Below are 20,112 nucleotides of genomic sequence, written 5' to 3' on the forward strand. Positions count from 1 at the left end.
CTCACTTAATAATGAGCAATAGAGACTTTCAGTTCGGTGATCCCTGCAGCCTGTCTGTCCTCCCACCCATTCCCTTTAGTCCTTTTACTCATTCTTTCATTTTTTTAGCTCAAAAATACATACAAAGATGCCTACCATAACAACAAAAAGAGGTAAATAGGTAAACAACTGAAACTGTAACTTGATGTTAGTTTTAAACAGATTACTCTCTTGATTTAATTACTAAATGAAATCAAGTGACACAGATATTCTCAGAAAAAATAGTTCTTGTAGGTGTGCCCAAAACTAAATCAGTTTTTATGTCAAATACAAGTAACAAACAGAAGTACATACTCATCAAAAGAATAATGGAGACGAGGATAGCAGGATGGATAGGAGTCATTACAGATCAGTCACATTTATATTCAAAATAATTTATGTAATTTCAACAGATTTTGCAAACAGATCAACATAATCTTTATTATATACACTTCACATTACAACAAGATTAAAATTTTCTATGCGCCTCTCATAAAAGTATCACTTTATCTCGGATTTGGTATATTATGAGGTATAGTGTGTTTTGTTACTGTGTTGACTGCAAACTTTTGAGGGAACTTCATTTTCTTCATTGTGCAGTTGTGAGAAACTAATGCACTGGCTGCTGGCTTTTGATGAAGTGTTTGATAAAATTCTATCCATTTCCTGTATGATGCCAAGCAAACGTGTGTCAGTGTTATCTACTACATCGCTGCTGTCTCCAATTTCCTCAGAAGGCGGTGATTGTAAATACTTAAGATTTTCCACCTGTTGATTCCTTTTTAGGAATCTCATATTCAGCAGAGAATCAGACAATTTACGCATTCCTTTTGAAGCAGAAAGTGATGTGAGGCTCCTCTGAATTGGATCATCATCATTATAACTATTGTCTTCATCATCAGCTCCTCTTGTAATATGGGTTGCACTACAGTCCCTAAAGAAATGAATTCCTAATGTATTGGAATGTTCTTGTTTACTGAATGAACACAGCAGGATGTGGGAGAAAGAACTATGTGATGCAAATGCCACTATGTGATCATGAGGGTGATATGTTACAGAACTGACTGCACAACTTCCACTGCCACCAAACTTAAGCTTCGTGTATATTGCTGCTTCATCACCAGTATCTGCATTCCACACATGAACAGTGCCATCTTCACTGCCACAAAACACTAAACTCCCACAAGGTGTAATACATGCTGCAGACTGAAACCTGTGAAATCAGTATCATAAGAATTACATTCACTATTATCTATCATTTTAGCACACACACACACACAATCATCCACACACACACACACACACACACACACACACACACACACACACACACAACTTCTATCTATCAGTACTCCAGCCAGTCTAGAAAGAACACATTAATCAATCATTAAATAAAGTGGGATACAATGTTTCTCACTGAACAGAAACAACATGGAGCAGCAGACAGGAAAAAATGGCAATATGCGCACCCACCCACCCACCCACCCACACACACACACACACACACACACACACACACACACACACACACCAACTTCTATCTATCAGTACTCCAGCCAGTCTAGAAAGAAGTGAGAAAAGGAAAGTAGCTTGACATAAATAGATCAAGGAGGAGGAGGAGGAGCAGGAGCAGGAGAAAGAGTTTAGGCTACAAATTACTACTTGCATGCAACATATACATGTGGCTGTTACCTACACAAGGAAGCAGTGGAGTCTCTCCCAGAACAAATGCAGAGAAAGAGAGATGATCCAAAATGAAACAAAGAGATATGGAAATGAAAAGAGAGGTGAACAAGAGTGGAGTACTTTATTTTATGTATTGATTTATTTAGCTCTACAAGCTAAGCTGCAAGCACTGTGTTGCATTCTACATGGGCATGGCAAACAACAAGATGCTTGTCCACGTGAATGGCTACTGACAACTGTGGCCAAGAAACAAGTGGACCACCTGGTTGCTGAACACACTGCCAAACATGACATCCTTCACAGCCTGTGCCATATGGATCCTTCCCACCAACACTAGCTTTTCTGAATTGTGCAGGTGGGAACTTTCCCTGCTATTTATCCTACATTTCTGTAACCCTCCTGGCCTCAACATTCATTAGTCATTGTCCTCGCCCATCCAGCCTCCCTGTTCTCTTTCTAGCACTATACAGCCCTCATTCCACCATCACACACAGTCTTTTTACTTCTCTCCTTTTCCACTACCCCCTCTCCCCACCACTCCCCTGCCAACCAACTAACCTTCCGACTTTCTGAAGCATAGTAGGGTCAATTTTGTGGCTTCACAGTTTCCAAGCCATATTTCAGGTTATCACTTACATTAATTAGTGCAGTTTTTGCACTATAGTGTTTACCATGTTAATATTTGCCATATCATTTGAATACATGTAAGTATTCAGCAATAGATCCCAGGGCTTTGGATACAATAGGTAATACAGTTGGTAAACATAAGGTGATTGTGGGTTTTCAATTTCAGGGATAGGTCACTCTATGCATCTTTTTCATGGAGGGAGATATGTCCCCTACATGACAGAAAAATTAAATATGCTGTTAAGACAGGTAATAAGCTATCAGTGAAATTAATTATGCTGCAAAGATAGATACTTAACTATCAGTGACATTCTCAATTATGGTTACACTGATACCATCATTGTCTTTTGCTTTCAGAAGAGATTCTCATTTTTGCTTTTCTTGTTGTATTTACTGTTACACCTTTTAGGTGCAAACTTTTGTGGTTAGTAATGTAATTTGGGGATTCTTTTGGGAAATAATCCCTTGTTGCAAGGGAGTTGAGTAGCAATGAGAAAATTCATCCAGTTTATCAGCTGAAACCTGAAAATAAGTTCATCAGCTATAACCTGAAAGGCAGTTTCTGATTTTGTCTTTCTTATACTCAAGCTGTGGAGATTCTTCCACATAGCTGCAGGTGCCATATTGCTGCATACAAATGAACAAGCATGCCTGAATTTGACACTGTGAATACATTGCTTTACCTTTTTGCTTAACTTCCTTTATTTTTTGTAATGTTTGGGTTTCAGATTTGTCTTGAAATATATATGAGTAGCATCCCTGTTGTGTATCATGTGACATAATTCAGTTGTCAGCAAAGAAGCAGGAAATTTTCATCCACAGATAGTACTTATAAGATTGTGTTTACCATAGAAAATAGCGATTTTATTACTAAGTCCATGGATTTTGCAATCAATCACAGACTCTGATTAACTGATGCCACAAGGGTTCTGATTAATCAGCTGTTACAGCATCATGACCTGTGTGTTTAATATTCCTAGAAATTATGTAACTTGATTTAAGCTTTAGGGGCTGTGAGGCATACGCCAGGAATATTACTCTGAGGCCTGGAGGAAAATTTTAAATAGAACAAAACAGAAGTTTATTGTCTTGTAACATACAATTTCAACCCACTGAATTAATGTACAGGACACTTGTCAAACACAAAAACTGGTTTACAGTTTTGCTTATAATATCAGTAATATAATATGCAATACTGAATAATTAATTAGGCAATTAATATTTTTTCTTCAAAAGTAACAAACTTTTAAAAATCAACAGTCCTACGTACTTGATCTCTCCAGCTCAAATTTTCAGGTTGTCATTTATAAAATCTTCTACTGAATAAGTAACACCTGCACTCATATAAGGTTTTTTCAGTGTTTCTAAATTTATGCTGAGCAATTCTCTTTCTTTCAATTTGTTATAAATTTTCACATCCATATAATGTGGAGTTTGAGCATAAGGTTGTAAATGGTGGGTGGGCAGCATAAAATTATTTTGATTTCTGGTGCTATAATCATGTTGATAATGATTTGCTACAAATAAATCAGGATTATTGTGTACAAAGATAATCAGCTCATATATGTATAGTGAGGGAACACTTAATATACTTAGATTTTTTAGGAGTGGGCAACATGATTTTCTTAGCCCTATATTGTGCATATTTCTAATGATGGTTTTCTGAAGCTTTAGAATTAGACATATATGGATTGAGGTAGCCCAACATACAATTCTGTAGCTTACTACTGACTCAAAGTAGCTGTGATATACTACTTTTCTTGTGTACATACTGGTAGCATTGTATAGTATCCTCACTGCAAATGCTAGGCTACTTAATTTATTTGCAAGGTACTGTACATGTGATCCCCATGATAGATTTTTATCTAGTTGCATTCCTAGGAAATTCACACAGCTAGCTTCCTGAAAATCCTGGCTTCTGTGAATGACCTGAATATCAATTCTGCTTGTTTTGTTTTAAACTGCACAAACTGAGTCTTTTCCAGGTTTAATTTTAACCTATTTAAATCAAACCAGGTGTCTAATTTTTCTTAAGTATTTAATACAGTTTGTGGAATTTGGTCAGCATTGTTATAGAGTCCTGCATGACCGAGTAAGTGAGCACAAAATACAAGATGGGTCAAGCACACCCTAACTGGATAGGCTGCCTGCACTAGTTCTAGTGACCAAGCATAGAAGCTGTGACCGAATACATAGCATGTAACTTCAAACACATTACATGTGTCATTATCCGTGTGAGACTGCAGCCAGTATGGTCTTCTCATTTGTGGTGTGTCTCTCTCTGTAAACATGCAGTGTGAAGCAGCCAGTGCAGTAAGGCTTAAGATTGAAACCAATGTTTACACATTGAAGAAATGGGAAGGTCTAAAAAGCCAAGTATGGAGTACATTTCTGCTGGTTGTAGACGAAAACAGTGCGTCTACTGGGTACGTATCGTGCATAAACTGCTCCACATTATTGCGTTTCCAGTTGGGAACCACTCATTTAAAGAAACACAGTTGCAAGAAACCTCACAAAGATACAGCTCCTTCAGTGATACTGGCAGTAACAAAAAATAGTATTACAGCGAAGTGTGTTGCACTGTGTGCTAAAGATTTCAAACCTTTTAATGCTGTTTCTGGTGAAGGTTTCGGAGAACTAGGCCAAGAATTAATACATCTAGGTGTGCATTATGGAGAAAACATGGCAGATGTCATGCCACATCCCTCTATAATAAGCAGACATGTCAAAGAACAAGCTGTTGCAATATGAAACAGCATAATGACTTCTGTTATTGCGGAAGTTATTAGTAAAACATGTGCTGCAACAATTCATATGTGGACTGATTCGCATAATCAGGTGGACTATTTCACACTTACAGCACATTAAATTAACACAAATTGGTCTCTTGTGAACAATGTTTTATTTACAACAAAATACCCGGACGTTAATACAATGGGAGTAAATGTTATGAAAGAAATTGAAGAGAGGATGGCTGTTGGGGACATCGGAATCATGAAAGAATTCCTTGTGCTGCTCATTATATAAACACAGCACTTAGCCATACTTTCAATGAAGATAACTTCTTGTTAATCATGTCCCGAACATCGCATCAACAGTAAATACTGCAAAATGCATTGAAAGGTACATTAAGAAAAGTGGCCCCTGCTCATCTTTGAAATCATCGTTGAAACAAGAGGTCTGCACATGCTGGAACAGCTTGTACACTATGCTGGAATCATTACACACTCAGTACAACAAAGCTGCTGCTTTGCTGACAGAAAAGGACTCCGCTTACAGATTGCAAGGATATGATAGTGAGCTTGCAGGACAAACTGCACATTTTCTGAGACCATTTAAAGAGGCCACAGATGAATTAGAAGGCGAAAAAGAACCGACAATCCAGTTAGTTCTTCCTTGCTTTCACAATATGCAACAAATTTGCAGTGTCAATGACACTGACCCTCAGGTGAGTAATTACTGCAGTTAAAACCACTGTTTCATTATGATACGTGATAGATTTATAATTAACTAGCATAATTGATGTGTACTAACAGTATTTTTTAGGCCAGCAACAGTGGCTGAGCGGTTCTAGGCTCCAGTCTGGAACTGCACGACAGCTATGGTGGCAGGTTCGAATCCTGCCTCGGGCATGGATGTGTGTCATTTCCTTAGGTTAGTTAGGTTTAAGTAGTTCTAAGTTCTAGCAGACAGATGACGTCAGATGTTAAGTCAAATAGTGCTCAGAGCCATTTGAACCATTTGTATTTTTTTAAAGGAGGTACAAAGGATTAAAAATGGAGCCCTGACTTTTGTTTGTGAGAAGATTGTGATCACTTCCAGACATAAAATTGCTGTTTCTTTGGCCATCTTTCCATGATCTTAATATGCTTGAAATAAATGAAAAGCACAAAATTCTTAGCAATGTGCAACAAATGTGTGCCACTTACGCAGGTACAACATACAATTATTAACATAATCGTTTTTGCATAGTTAGTGGATAGGGTATTATAGAGAAATGGGAATGTTATAATTCATATAATATTTCATTAACGTAAAACACCTCATTGTTATGGGATCGTTTCGATGATTTCCACATCAGTTCTGTATTACTTGTCTCTTTTGTTTATTACCATAGATCTTTCGAGAACTGTGTCATCACCACCCAGAAAGAGAGATCGTTTCAAGGAATATGAAGTAGATCTCTACATTATAATGCACCCAGGAGATGATGATGACATCTTAAAGTGGTGGAGCAGACATGAAACACATCTTCCAGGTCTGGCTTCAGTTGCAAGATGTATTTTATGTATCCCAGCAACAAGTGAGAGATGCTTTAGTAAAGCCATCATGTTATTAACAAATCAATGCAGCCAATTAAATCTGGAACACGTTAGTGATTTACTGCTGTTTAACAATAACTATAATTTTGTTTCTGTTGCAAACAAGTGAAAAGTATGACAAGTTATGTCTGTAAATGTTTAATGTTCTTTGTATGCTTTCTTTATGAAGATGGTTGTCTTCTAGTTACAGGGACAGCCCTTATTTAATGTTTCCTATTAATGAAAGGAAAAATATATCTTCTGTTTGGAAATGAGACTCGTCTTCTATCCATGATTGTATTGAAATATCATTTTACTTTCCAAGTGCTTTATGAATTTAGCTGTGTCACGTACCCGTTCTTGGAAACGTTACTTTTGTATTAAAACAGAGGGATACAGAGATAAATACATTGTTTGTGCGTGTGTGTGTGTGTGTGTGTGTGTGTGTGTGTGTGTGTGTGAGAGAGAGAGAGAGAGAGAGAGAGAGAGAGAGAGAGAGAGAGAGAGAGAGAGGCGTTGGATTTGTAAAGTACAGCAGTGCAGCGAGCTGGGGCGAGGCAAGGTGAGACGTCAGCGGTGACAAGTCATGCTCGGTTATCCGCGTGTCCGGAGTCCGGACGACAGACATGGGGCAAGTACGTGACCGAGCCAAGTCGTGTGGGGCTGGATTAGCAGCTTGGTCCCCCCATCAATAGGCAAACTGTGACCTGTCAAACATTGGGCGTTGCAGCACTCTACATTGTTACTTTCAATGATTACAGATGTGACATCTGCAAATAAAACTGAGTGGCACTCAATAATCTGCAAATAAAACTGAGTGGCACTCAATATTAAGTGACAAATCATTTATGTAAAACAGAAACAGAATGGGACCTAGGACAGAACCTTGGGGTACTCCATGTGAAATGGTTTTCCATTTTGAAGTATAAGTTCCTCTCTCTGATGATATAATCACTCTTTGTCTTCAGTTGTTAGACAGAACTTAAACAGTTCTAATACCATGCCCCTGATTCTATACTTTCTCAGTTTACAGAGTAGAAAGGAATGATTCACACTACCAAAGACCTTTGATAGGTCACAAAAAATTCCTGCAGTATGCAGTGAGCTGTCTAGAGATGAGCTAATTTTATCAACAAAATTATTTATACCATATATTGTGGTTTTGCCTTTTTGAAATCCACACTGATATTCTGAGTTTACTTTTAATTTTTACATGAAATTTTCAATTCGTATGGTGACTACCTTTTCAAACACTTTTGATATTGATATAAGAAGAGAGGCTGGGTGATAGTTTCCCATATGTTATTTCATGCATTTTTTTAATAGTGGCTGAACTACAGTGTACTTCAGTGTGTCTGGAACATAACCTTCTTGAAGGGACTGGTTAATTATTGTAGTTGGTGGCTGTGCAATTATTTTTTAACACTTTTGTTGGTATGGCATCCCACCTTGCTGATGTTTTACCTTTTAGCAACAGTATCATATCTTCTATACCTTTTACAGTAGTTTTGGTAAATATACTGAAAAGTTCACCATCAGATTGCTCACTGTTGAAGAAATTTACCTTGTCTGAGTTATCTTCTACACTGATTTTTGATTTGTTTTCATTTACAAAGAACTAATAAAATAATTCAGAAATCTGAGCAGGATTTACAATAGTATCATCCTCTACCTTGATTTCAGAAATATCATGGCCTCTACCTGTAGCACCTGTTCCACCTTTGATCACTAACCATAATGCCTTTGATTTAATATTTTTTAAAACATATTTTTGTAATTTTTTACATAGGTAACAAAATCAGGACCTTTTATTATGTTTTAGTTCCCTATGTAGCCATCTTTTTCTTGCACTAGAGATTTTTATTCCTTCAGTAATGCACTTTACTTTATTTTCTACTTTTTTATGATGTGCAATAATGGGGAAAGTTTCATTAAAAACATGTAGGAAGTCTTCCAAGAAAGTAGCAAAATTTTCAGTGCATGACCTATAGCCCACTCCACCTTATTTAATCAATGGTGGAATAAGATCATATTTTCTTTACTGAACTGGCGTTTGGTGTAGGTTTTTTTCAAGGAATGTTCTATGGTTCTTGTTAACTCCATAAACAGAGTACAATGATCAGAAAGTCCTAAATCTAAACAAAACTTATTTGCCTCATTATAAGTGTAAGTGATTAAAATACACGGTGTCCGAAAAGTCTTTCCCTGATTACATAAATTGATAACTCAGGCTAGAAGTAATATACAAATCTGAAACTTGTGTCAAATTGTTTACAATTATCAAAGTTTTTTTTCTGTTTTAGGTTCACAGTACATAAATAGTGGATGAGGTGCAGTGCCCAAGAAGCCATGTTAACCAATCAGGAGATGGCACAGTGTGTCCTGTGGTACCATGAGACACGATCACCAACCACAGTGCAGAGACACTTCCAGATAACATTTGGAAGGAATCCACCTAATGTCAAGAGCATTAAAGCCTGGTATGAGAGATTCAAGAACACAGGATTGGTTGCTGACCTTCCAAGGTCTGGTCGACCAAGAACCTCAGCAGACAGGTTGGAAGCTGAAAGGCAGTCATTTCTGCAAAGTCCGAAGAAATCAGTGTGCAGGGCCAAATGTGAATTACAGATGCCAAAAAGCTCTCTCCATGACATTTTACACAAACGTTTATTGTTTTGTGCATACAAAGTGCAAATCGTTCAGGCCTTGTTGCCCAATGACAGTACATGTCAATATGACTTCGAAATGCTATCTCATATTGAGGACAATGATGGTTATCTCAGACGAATTGCTTTTTCTGATGAAACAACCTTTTTTGTCAGTGGAGTAGTGAATCACCATAATGTGTGCATTTGAGGTTCACAACCCCCTGGCGCGAGGTCATGGAGTCCACCAGAGGCAGTCCAAAGGTGAATGTCTGGTGTGCGCTATTGCACGATTGAATTATTGGGCCATTCTTCTTCGCTGAGGCTACCATCACATCTGCAGTGTATCTGGACATGTTGCAACTGTATGCTGTTACTCAGCTGCTTCAGTATCACCCCAATGTCTTGTTTTAGCAAGACGGTGTACCGCCTCATTGGAGTTTGGCCATCCGTGCCTATCTCGATATGACCTTTCCTGGGCAATCGATTGGTCATGATGGGCCAATGGTTTGGCCTTCAGGCTCTCCTGATATAACCCCATTAGACTTCGTTTTATGGGTTATGTCAAGGACAAGGTCTCCCAAACGCGTGTACCAGATCTTGAAACCCTGCGGCAACGGATAACCATAGTCGAATCGATCCCCCAGTGATGTTGGCTAATGTGTGGATGCAAATTGAATATCGCCTAGATGTGGTAAGTGCTACCAAGGGTACTCATGTGGAAGTTTACTGATGTGTGAAAAAAACTTTGATAGTTTGTAAACAATTAGACACCAGTTTCATATTTGTATCTAACTTCTAGCCTGAGTTATCAATTTATGTAATCAGGGAAAGACTTATCGGACACCCTGTATTATCTATGCCTGTTGCAGACATTTTGTTTACTTGAGAAAAATCAGTGAAATTTGCAGTGAAACCCCATATTTGAATCATATCAATGAATTTTGTTGAGTTGTTGGCTTCACTGGCTATATCTATGTTGAAATCAGCAGTTATTGTGACTCTTTTCTCTTCCTCTATCTCTTACTTCATCAAACTTTTTTTGTGATTACATCTATAAGAGCATGACTGTGTACTGTATGGTGATTGGGTTGTAATGGAAGTAAATATTGTTGTGACTAAATTATCTTCTTAGGTTTATATGGAGGGGATATCTCTCAAAATTCCATGTTCGTATCTCCCATTACAATTCTATGTTTCCATTGACACTGAAATGAATGTAATCCATTGAACTGATTTTTGGTGGCATGTAGACAACATCAGTTTATCACTTCTGACCCTGTACACTTATCCCAGTCAACAAGAATTCATCCTTTCTTGTTCTGATAGGGTTCGATGCATTTAAGACTTCAATTATGAGGTCAGATCCGACATATGTACTGATATCTCCACCATGCTTGCTTAGCCTGTCGGCCATAAGATAAACACAGCAGACCATTTGTGATGTTTTAGGGACATTTTTGATAGGACGATTACATGGAAGTTTAGCTGGTGTAATCTGGGCTTCAGTTCTTTGCCATGTGAGGATGGGGATTCAACATTATGTTGTGCTGCTAATGGCTCTGATGCATGGTTCCAGGCAGCCTGCAGGAGGCCATTTGATGGGTTCATTCCAACCTGCATTGAGGGACAGTTACCAACATTTCTGGCAGACGGCATAACTCAAGGGTGGCCAAGATTTTCTGCATCTGAGTGATTCTTACAATTGTTAAAGGAGAGGAGATCACAAAGTTAAGATTTTCTGAGATTACAAGTGTGTGAAAAATAGAGAAGGAGTAATCACTGTGAGGAAATACAGCCAACATAGTGATGACTCTGAGACAGTTAACCTTCCACCTTAAAGAATTAAATGTAACTAAATAATATTTTGTACAGTTCAGGGTAGAAAGAAAAAGAGGGCTAATCGACAAAGCCAATGGTGCTAGCACAGGAAGACAAATTTAGTAACTACAAGATTAGCATAGAGATCTGTGAAGCCATCCTACAAACGTCTCATGATCAGTAGTGAGAATTTTATATAGCGGTTGTCAAATATGTGGAATATTAACAACATGTTTCGGTATTACATTATCCCATTATCAGGTACTTAAAGCTTCTATGCCATTTGGAACCACCAAAAGTAATGGTTTGACAACTGGAGAATAATACTCCCAGTACTGATAAATTATAAATTATTATAGGAACACTGACTGTGATTTTTGTCATTAGAAGTTTAGTCCAGAGCTAACTAAGAAGATGTGTGAATAACAAAACAAAGGATCATTGCAGTGCTACTATTATAAACAGGCAGAGAATTTTTGGGGTAAAAGAAAAATATTTACCATTAGAAGGAATTAAAATTAAGTAATAAACCAAATGGCAGTTATATGAGTTGAGGGACATGAAAGGGAAGCAGTGGTTGGGAAGGGAGTGAGACAGGGTTGTAGCCTATCTCCGATGTTATTCAATCTGTATATTGAGCAAGCAGTGAAGGAAACAAAAGAAAAATTCGGAGTAGGTATTAAAATGCATGGGCAAGAAATAAAAACTTTGAGGTTCGTCAATGACATTGTAATTCTGTCAGAGACAGCAAAGGACTTGGAAGAGCAGTTGAACAGAATGGATAGTGTCTTGAAAGGAGGATATAAGATGAACATCAACAAAAGCAAAACGAGGATAATGGAATGTAGTCGAATTAAGTCGGGTGATGTTGAGGGTATTAGATTAGGAAATGAGACACTTAAAGTAGTAAAGGAGTTTTGCTATTTGGGGAGCAAAATAACTGATGATGGTTGACGTAGAGAGGATATAAAATGTAGACTGGCAATGGGAAGGAAATCGTTTCTGAAGAAGAGATATTTGTTAACATCGAGTATAGATTTAAGTGTCAGGAAGTCGTTTCTGAAAGTATTTGTATGGAGTGTAGCCATGTAAGGAAGTGAAACATGGATGATAAATAGTTTAGACAAGAAGAGAATAGAAGATTTCAAAATGTGGTGCTACAGAAGAATGCTGAAGATTAGATGGGTAGATCACATAACTAATGAGGAGGTGTTGAATAGGATTGGGGAAAAGAGAAGTTTGTGGCACAACTTGACTAGAAGAAGGGATCGGTTGTAGGACATATTCTGAGGCATCAAGGTATCACCAATTTAGTATCGGAGGGCACCATGAAGGGTAAAAATCGTAGAGGGAGACCAAGAGATGAACACACCAAGCAGATTCAGAAGGATGTAGGTTGCAGTAGGTACTGGGAGATGAAGCAGCTTGCACAGGATAGAGTAGCATGGAGAGCTGAAGACCACAACAACAACAACAACGCAACAACAAAAACAACAATAACTACAGTTATGGATAATGTAGTAAGAACAATAGGTGAAGGCATTAATTCAAAAATAACAATGTGCAACAATGAAAATGTAAATTGAATGAAAATAGCCAATTCCTATCAGTTCTAATGTGCCGATCGCAAATATCACAAAGACTATTCAAAATTAGCTGTAGTTTTCATTTTACACTGTTTTATTACAGTGAGATAATTATATACGGATTTTTATCTTAAGTTTAAAATCAAATATTATAATGGTTTGTCAAAGTCATAATAACTAGTACAATGGACTGTATTATTGTCCCTGGTCTTACTTGTTGCAATATTTTGGATATAAGCATTTTTATACCAATTTTAGTGATCTTTTTGTCTCCCTCCTCTTCAACTTCAGTGACTTTATTAATGCATGTAGTAATTTTTGCACATTTGTTTCCAGATTAATTACCAGTTGGTCAAGCTGGCTGCTATTGAAGTGAATAAAAATGCCACGAATTTGTGTTAACAGTGCTGACACATTTTGCTATTACTATGGAGAAGTGATACTTGCTTCGGTTGTGTTTCGAGAATTTCTGCGTAAATTCTAGAACCACTTGGCCTTCTACCATCTCGAACACACGATATTTTAGATGTGAGTGGGAGAAAGGAACCCTATCTACTGTGTGTCACCTGTTTGTGTGTGAGAAGACGGTAGACACGGCGGTCGAACAGCACCGACAAGTACTTGTCAATTGCACCATGGAAGTTGTAATGCAAGCCCATGGCAGAACCAAGGAACTTCTGTGTTATTCTGTGCTGTTTTATAACTGAATATTGTTAGTGACAAAATAACATTTTAGTTGAGAAGACTTTTAAGTAAATTTTACCTTGAACTTGCTAGAGGCAAGGTACGTGTATGATTCCTGTACAATAGAGTCATGACACGGGTGACTTACAAGAAGTCTAATATTTATATTGAAAGTGCAAATTTGTTATTGCACATGGAGTCCAAATATACCGACAGTGTTGTTGAAAGAGCACAGTTTTAGAAGAGAAGGCCTATTAAGAAAGTCATCACAAAAACATTAGAACATGGCGACCAGTGTGAAGGGGCTGAAGAAAACAGGAATTTTGAGATGAAAAAGAGAGAAAAAGCTATCAAGTGTTGCCACAGCAACTGAGCATAACATGACAAGAGAACCATTGAGAGAAACTGGATTATGCTGGAGTATCTAGGGAAGAAAATTTGTAAAGGCAAATAAGGAAGAAGATGTAAGAAAGTCACAATGTGAAAAACCGGAGAGAAGATCTCGATGTATTAAACTAAGAGATGAGCCTAGAATGATACGACTAAGAAGATATGGTGTGGGGAGTATACAGCTCTAAGATGCATTTTGGGGACGCAGATATGGAAATCAGCCTACATCTGATGCTGCCGGCACCAGCTGTTGTTCACTGGTGCTGAACTGCTGTCACATCTGCTCACCAAGCTGCAAGAATTCTACGCTGGGTGAGTTCAAAACAGAACTTTAGTACCTTGGCAAGAAGTGATACAAACTATTTAATGAACTTTATTAATGTATTTATTATACTTAAAGTTAATTTTTAAATGTTCACAAAGTCTAAAGCTTGTAAAATCATGGATCACATTCAGTAAACTGGAGAAGCGTCAGAACCGGCCATGGCTATCAGAAATACTAAAGAAGAGCCTGACTGGTCTGAACTAGTAAATCTAATCAAAGCTCATTGTATACAAAAAGGCTTACTCAATTATTGATTAGATAATCATAGTACAACTTTAAATGCTAAGTTAGATGACCAGCATCAACAGTCAAATGCTCAGAATGAAACTCTAAGAAAAGAAATAGGTTTGATACATTCTAGTTTAAATGCTAAGAGTGAAGTTCTAAATAATCAGATTAAACCTTGATTAGCCAAGCAACAAATCTAGGTTTGTTAAATGTCAAAGTCGACTCACAGAGCAAAGAATTTGGTAATCTATGCAAAGGCATGGATGCTTTAAAGACTGTATTTGACACCTTAAATAATAAAATACAAGATTTGAAATTAGACGTAAAGAAGAAATTAACCAGTTCCTTGGATATTCATGTAAATCAGCTGTTCACGGACTTTAATCAGAAACAGAATGATCAATTACAAGATTTAGCAAAAAAGTTAGAATTTGATATTGAGGAAAAATTTAATACTGTAGAATCAGAAATCAATTAAACGTTAGGATCTTTTGAAAATGCAAGCAATGTTAAGTTTGATGCTGTAAAGCAGGGATTGTATACTTTAAAAGAGAGTGTTGAAAAGCAAGATAAGTTAATGCCAACAATCATATCGCAAATTACATATGTAAGCGTGCAAGTGGATAATGTAGAAAGAAGATTCCAAGAGAAGATAGCAAACTCTGATATAGTAAATATAAGTAGTTTGGGGGAACAATTTAAAGGGTTTATAGATCAAAAAGTCACTGAAAGAATGACATCCATGAATGTGTCACCTATTGTTTCTTCTGAACTTTCAGATACCCGAAAGGTTATAGATGACTTGTGGAAAGAATTCAAACTTTTCCAGGACAAAGTGGAAAAATGGATAACTTCACCCAATGTTGTGTTAACTAGTAAAGTGGTGACTGATTTGCAGTGGGGGGACTTTCAAAAGAAGTTTAAAGAGAAATACTGGTATGCCAGTGCACAAGAAAAGTTAATATCAGATCCATGGGACCCGGGCGGAGTCATATATCCCCCAGGGACGTTAACACTCTGAGTTAATGGGCGGAGTGACAACCGTCGGATCTCGAGTTGTTTTTGGTGTTTCTTCCAAAATAGTTTTCCTGCACCAATTTCCTTTAAACTATTCTGTCATCTATTCCTAAAATCTTAAACTATGCTGTAATCTTATATCTTAGGAAATCAGATACGACAGTCAAATAAAAAACAATCCTGGAGAATCACAGGTAAAAAGTGATATTTAGATAAAGTGAACTGAATGGCATATTATGTCTGTAGAAAATATAATATTGTGTGACTAGTTGAACATCGTAGTATATAGTTTTTCTATTTTGTATAGAATATTTTATACCTTTTGTGAGATATGATAGAAATGGGAAGGTTTGTATTATGTTTGAAAGAGGTGGGTTTTGTAGATAAAAGCATGGTTTACAAGAGCAAATAAACCATGGCTAACACAAAACACACATCACACCTTTCAGACAACCCTCGCAAACAAGTATGCCTCATTCTTCATCACTTGCCGTTTCCATAGGGTTGCTAAGATTTCCTTTGGGGACCTAAAGGGTGAAGGTGGGAATGTCCATTCTGTAGGAGATAATTTAACACCAAACCTCCTTTGGTGTCTCACTCAAGTACCTGAGGGGTAGGGATCCTGAGGTAGGGGGGTGGGAAGGGTTTCCTGCCTTTGGGGCTATCTTCTTTCTCTTCTTCAATCTTAGCAACCATTTCTATTTATTTCCTGTCTTACTTCTCATTTGAGGACCTACCTATTTTTCCCTCTTTCCGTATTCACCTACTTCTATTGCAGAAGTCCTTCCTAGTTTCCATGGTTTCTAATACCCTACATCTTATCTTTCGATAAGAAGGCCGAAGAATCAGACTACATGAACACACATCCGCATACACACAAGAAGAAATTTAGACACAAACACTGAAGTTACAAATTGTAGGATCATGGGACTTGAAGAATAGCCTAAGTAAGCATATTATCTATTGAAAAGTGTATACAGAAATGGTATGTACTGGAAAGTTAGAAGCTGATAAATAGAGGGGGGACTCCAGGGATTAGATGAAGTATTAAGAAGTATATGCGAAGTGTAGAGTAGATTTGTAACTTTACCAGAAAATACTTAATTATAGTATACATAGGAACTTATACTGGGGTAATGAACCATGAGGCCTACTCAGAGAAGATAAGGGGGGCCGTACCTGGCATTGGCTAAGTATATGGGGCAGTCATACCTACTTGGAGGTAGGATGACCTATGGCCTGAAAAAAGAGGAATGTTTTATAAAGGGGCATACCTACCAGAATAGAAAAAGGAAGTGTTCTCATAAAGCCAGCCCACAAGCACGGTATTGGTGCTGATCCTAGGGAAAAGGGACAGTATCATGACAAAAGTCACAAAATTTTGTAGGGATTATTCCGGAAAGTTTGAATTCTATGCACAAAGAGCATTATTACATTTTATGAAAGTTCACAAGTGTCAAAAAGAACACTTTCATTTCACCTAGAGTTCCTCCAAACTACAACAGATAATGGAGCTAGTACATACTAAAGAAAAGGTAGTACAGAGGATAGAAATAGAAAATGGAATACCCAAGTGTCATGAATTCCTGCAGTTTACAATTGGAAATAGGGAAAGAGCCCTTGCAATTCTTGAGTATTATAAAAGATGACTAAAAACAACAAAAAAATGTTGAGGTCTTGATGGCAAGATGAAATAAGAACAGAATAAACAAATGTTCAGCTAAAGATTGTTCTAGAGAAAAAAAGATTGTTGTTGAAGTGAAAGATGTATGCAGGAACATATATGAGGAAATTATATTGTTATGATATGAAATGTTGTTGTGAGTGATGTTACTTACATAATGATTATGTATAAAATATTGCGTGTCCGATCTGAGGGGGTAGGGGGGGGGGGGGGGGGATGTATAGTGTTTCGAGAATTTCCACGTACATTCTAGAACCACCCGGCCTTTCACCATCTCGAACACATGATATTTTAGATGTGAGTGGGAGAAAGAAACCCTATCGACTGCATATCACCTGTCTGTGTGTGCAGGTCCAAAGCTTATTGTGAGAAGACGGTAGACATGGTGGTTGAATGGCATTGACAGGTACTTGTCGGTCGTGCGATGGAAGTTGTAATGAAAGCATACGGCAGAACCCAGGAACTTCTGTGTTATTCTGTGCTGTTTTATAACTGTGAATACTGTTGTTGACAAAAGAACATTTTAGTTGAGAAGTTTTTTAAGTAACTTTCAACTTGAACTTGCTCGAGGCAAGACATGTGTATGATTCCTGTCTCATAGAGTCGTCGTTAGCAACCCAACTCTGTTGTAAATATATCTTAATTGTTTCTAATGTGAGATGACATGGGTGACTTACAAGAAGTCAATTTTTTATGTGAGAAGTGTGAATTTTGTTCTTTGTGGAAGTTCATATATACTGATAGTTGTTGAGAAGTATTCTTTGAGTACTTCATTATTTCACAAAGAGAGAGAGAGAGAGAGAGAGAGAGAGTCTTAAAGGTTCCTGTGACTAGCATCATTCTTCAGAGAAGTAGTTTGTAGAGACTCCAGAAGCTGGCTATCCATTCCCAAGTAAGTCAACTTGTGTAAGAGAAGTGGGGAGTTTGCACATACACTTCATGCAATCTTAGTCATCAAAAACGTTAGACATCACACAAACAGCAAACAACTCCATTGATTAAAAAAGCTTACAGTTGTTATTTTGGGTGCAAAATAGGTGATCAGGATAAACCCTGGGCTCCACTTGTGATCTGCAACACTTGTGCCAGCAACCTCAGAAATTGGATGCATGAAAAAAGACATTCAATGCCCTTTGCAGTGCCCATGATCTGGAGTGAGCCAACTAACTGTGTCACTGACTGCTACTTTCGTATGGTTCCTCCTATCAAGAAGGGAACATCTAAGAAGAATAAGCCAACAGTGATATACCCTAACATTCCATCTGCCATACATCCAGTTCTACATGGGGAAGGATTGCCAATACCTGAACCACTGACAGAGTATGAGATTATTTCTGATGGGGATTCTGAATGTCCTGAACCATATACATCAAAAGATCCAGAGTCCCTTCCAAACATATCATCAACTGATGATCCACAGAAATTGTTAAGCAATCTCACTAGAAATTTGGAGCTCTCTAAAGCTAAGGCTGAGATTTTAACATCAAGATTGCAGTAGCGCAATTTTCTGGAAAGCAATGTAAATGTTTCATTCTGCCACAGAAGAGAGCAACAATTCACCCCTTTTTGTAACATGCAAGACAGTCTTGTGGTGTGTGTAGACGTAAATGGTCTAATGAAGGCTCTCAGAATTAATTACAACCCTGATGAGTGGAGATTCTTTTATTGATTCATCAAGGTGAGCAGAAAAGCAGTGCTTTTACATATTGGTAATCAGCTTCCTTCTATTCCAGTTGGGTGTAGTGTGCAGATGAAAGAGTCATACCAAAACATGAAAATTTTACTAAAAGCCATCAAGTACAATGACTCTCAATGGCAGATTTGTGGTGACTTGAAAGTGGTTGCACTGAAATTAGGTATGCAGTTAAGGTGTACTAAATATTGCTACTTTCTCTGTGAATGGGATAGCTGAGCTTTGGCATCTCATTACAGTAAACATGAAGGCCCACCAGAAAATCTCTTCAACCAAGTATAAAGAACATTAAGAGTGAACCTAAAGTAGACCTTGAAAAGATTCTGCTCCCAGCCTTGCACAACAAGTTGGGTCTCACAAAAACTTTGTTAAGGGAATTAACAAAGATGGTGATGCATTTAAGTACTTAAGGCAAAAATTCCCTTACTTAAGTGATGCCAAAGTAAAGGAGGGCATCTTTCTACGCCCATAGATGCGAGAGCTTTTTGGAGAGCATACTTGTGGTGGAATTGTACAAGGTGATGAGAAGCATGCATGGGAATGTTTTAAGACAGTCTGTTTACAGTTCTTAGGGAACAAACAAGCAATAAATTACAAGAAGATTGTAGATAACATGTTTTCATCTTATGAAAAGCTTGGTTGCAACATGTCATTGAAAATGCATTTCTTACATAGTCATCTTGACTTCTTCCCAAAAGATTGTGGTGCAGTAAGTGATGAACATGGGGAGAAATTTCATCAAGATATTGCCACATTTGAGAACAGGTATGCCAGAAAGTGGAGCCCAACTATTTTAGCAGATTACTGCTGGACTGTCAAAGGGATGTTCCCGAGTATGTGTATAAACGTCAAGCCAAGCGAAAAAGAGTCATCTTCTGAATTTATCTCTGAATAAAATATGTAATTGTATGTACTGTATGTATGGACATTTAACATTTGTAATCTATCTGTGAGCAGTTAATTTATATATTTTCTTTTGTGCTTTACATAGTTCAGGTACAAAGTAGACTTACAAAGTATTTTCATTCATGTAATATTATCTTCACTTTTCTTAATATTTTACTTCTGTACTTCCAGAATAGCACTGAAATTTATCAATGCATAACACATAACATAAATCAAGTAATTATTCACTTAAAATTTGTTATGCTGAATCTTGGAACACGAATGAATATTTAGTTAGTGAGTTACTTATACAAAAATGTAGAGTACTTTTTTAAAAAAAGCTAGAGCTAAATATTTATGAAGATGATGATTTTGTATCACTTTATACTCAAATAAAGCTAACTAACTCAAAATCATGCAATTTACACACTTTCACTTCAAATTTGTTGTTCAGTGTATTAAACAGTTAATACAATTGTAAAATAGTACTTCAGAATATATGGGATCTTACAATAGGTTAGT

The 20,112-nt window shown here is 37.3% G+C and overlaps 1 protein-coding gene across 1 annotated transcript in view; it reads right to left on the reverse strand.

The window, feature by feature from the left end:
* Window positions 1-475: 475 nt before the first annotated feature.
* The window catches only part of LOC126475358 (jouberin-like), a 270,176-nt gene continuing 250,539 nt past the window's right edge, over window positions 476-20,112 (reverse strand). The window contains exon 11 of the mRNA XM_050103172.1: window positions 476-1,231. Within this exon, the coding sequence (XP_049959129.1) occupies window positions 544-1,231 (688 nt within the window). The 3' untranslated portion in view covers window positions 476-543. The remainder of the gene's footprint in view (window positions 1,232-20,112) is intronic.

This window comes from Schistocerca serialis, chromosome 4, assembly GCF_023864345.2.
Source record: "Schistocerca serialis cubense isolate TAMUIC-IGC-003099 chromosome 4, iqSchSeri2.2, whole genome shotgun sequence".
In the NCBI taxonomy this organism is placed as follows: domain Eukaryota; kingdom Metazoa; phylum Arthropoda; class Insecta; order Orthoptera; family Acrididae; genus Schistocerca; species Schistocerca serialis.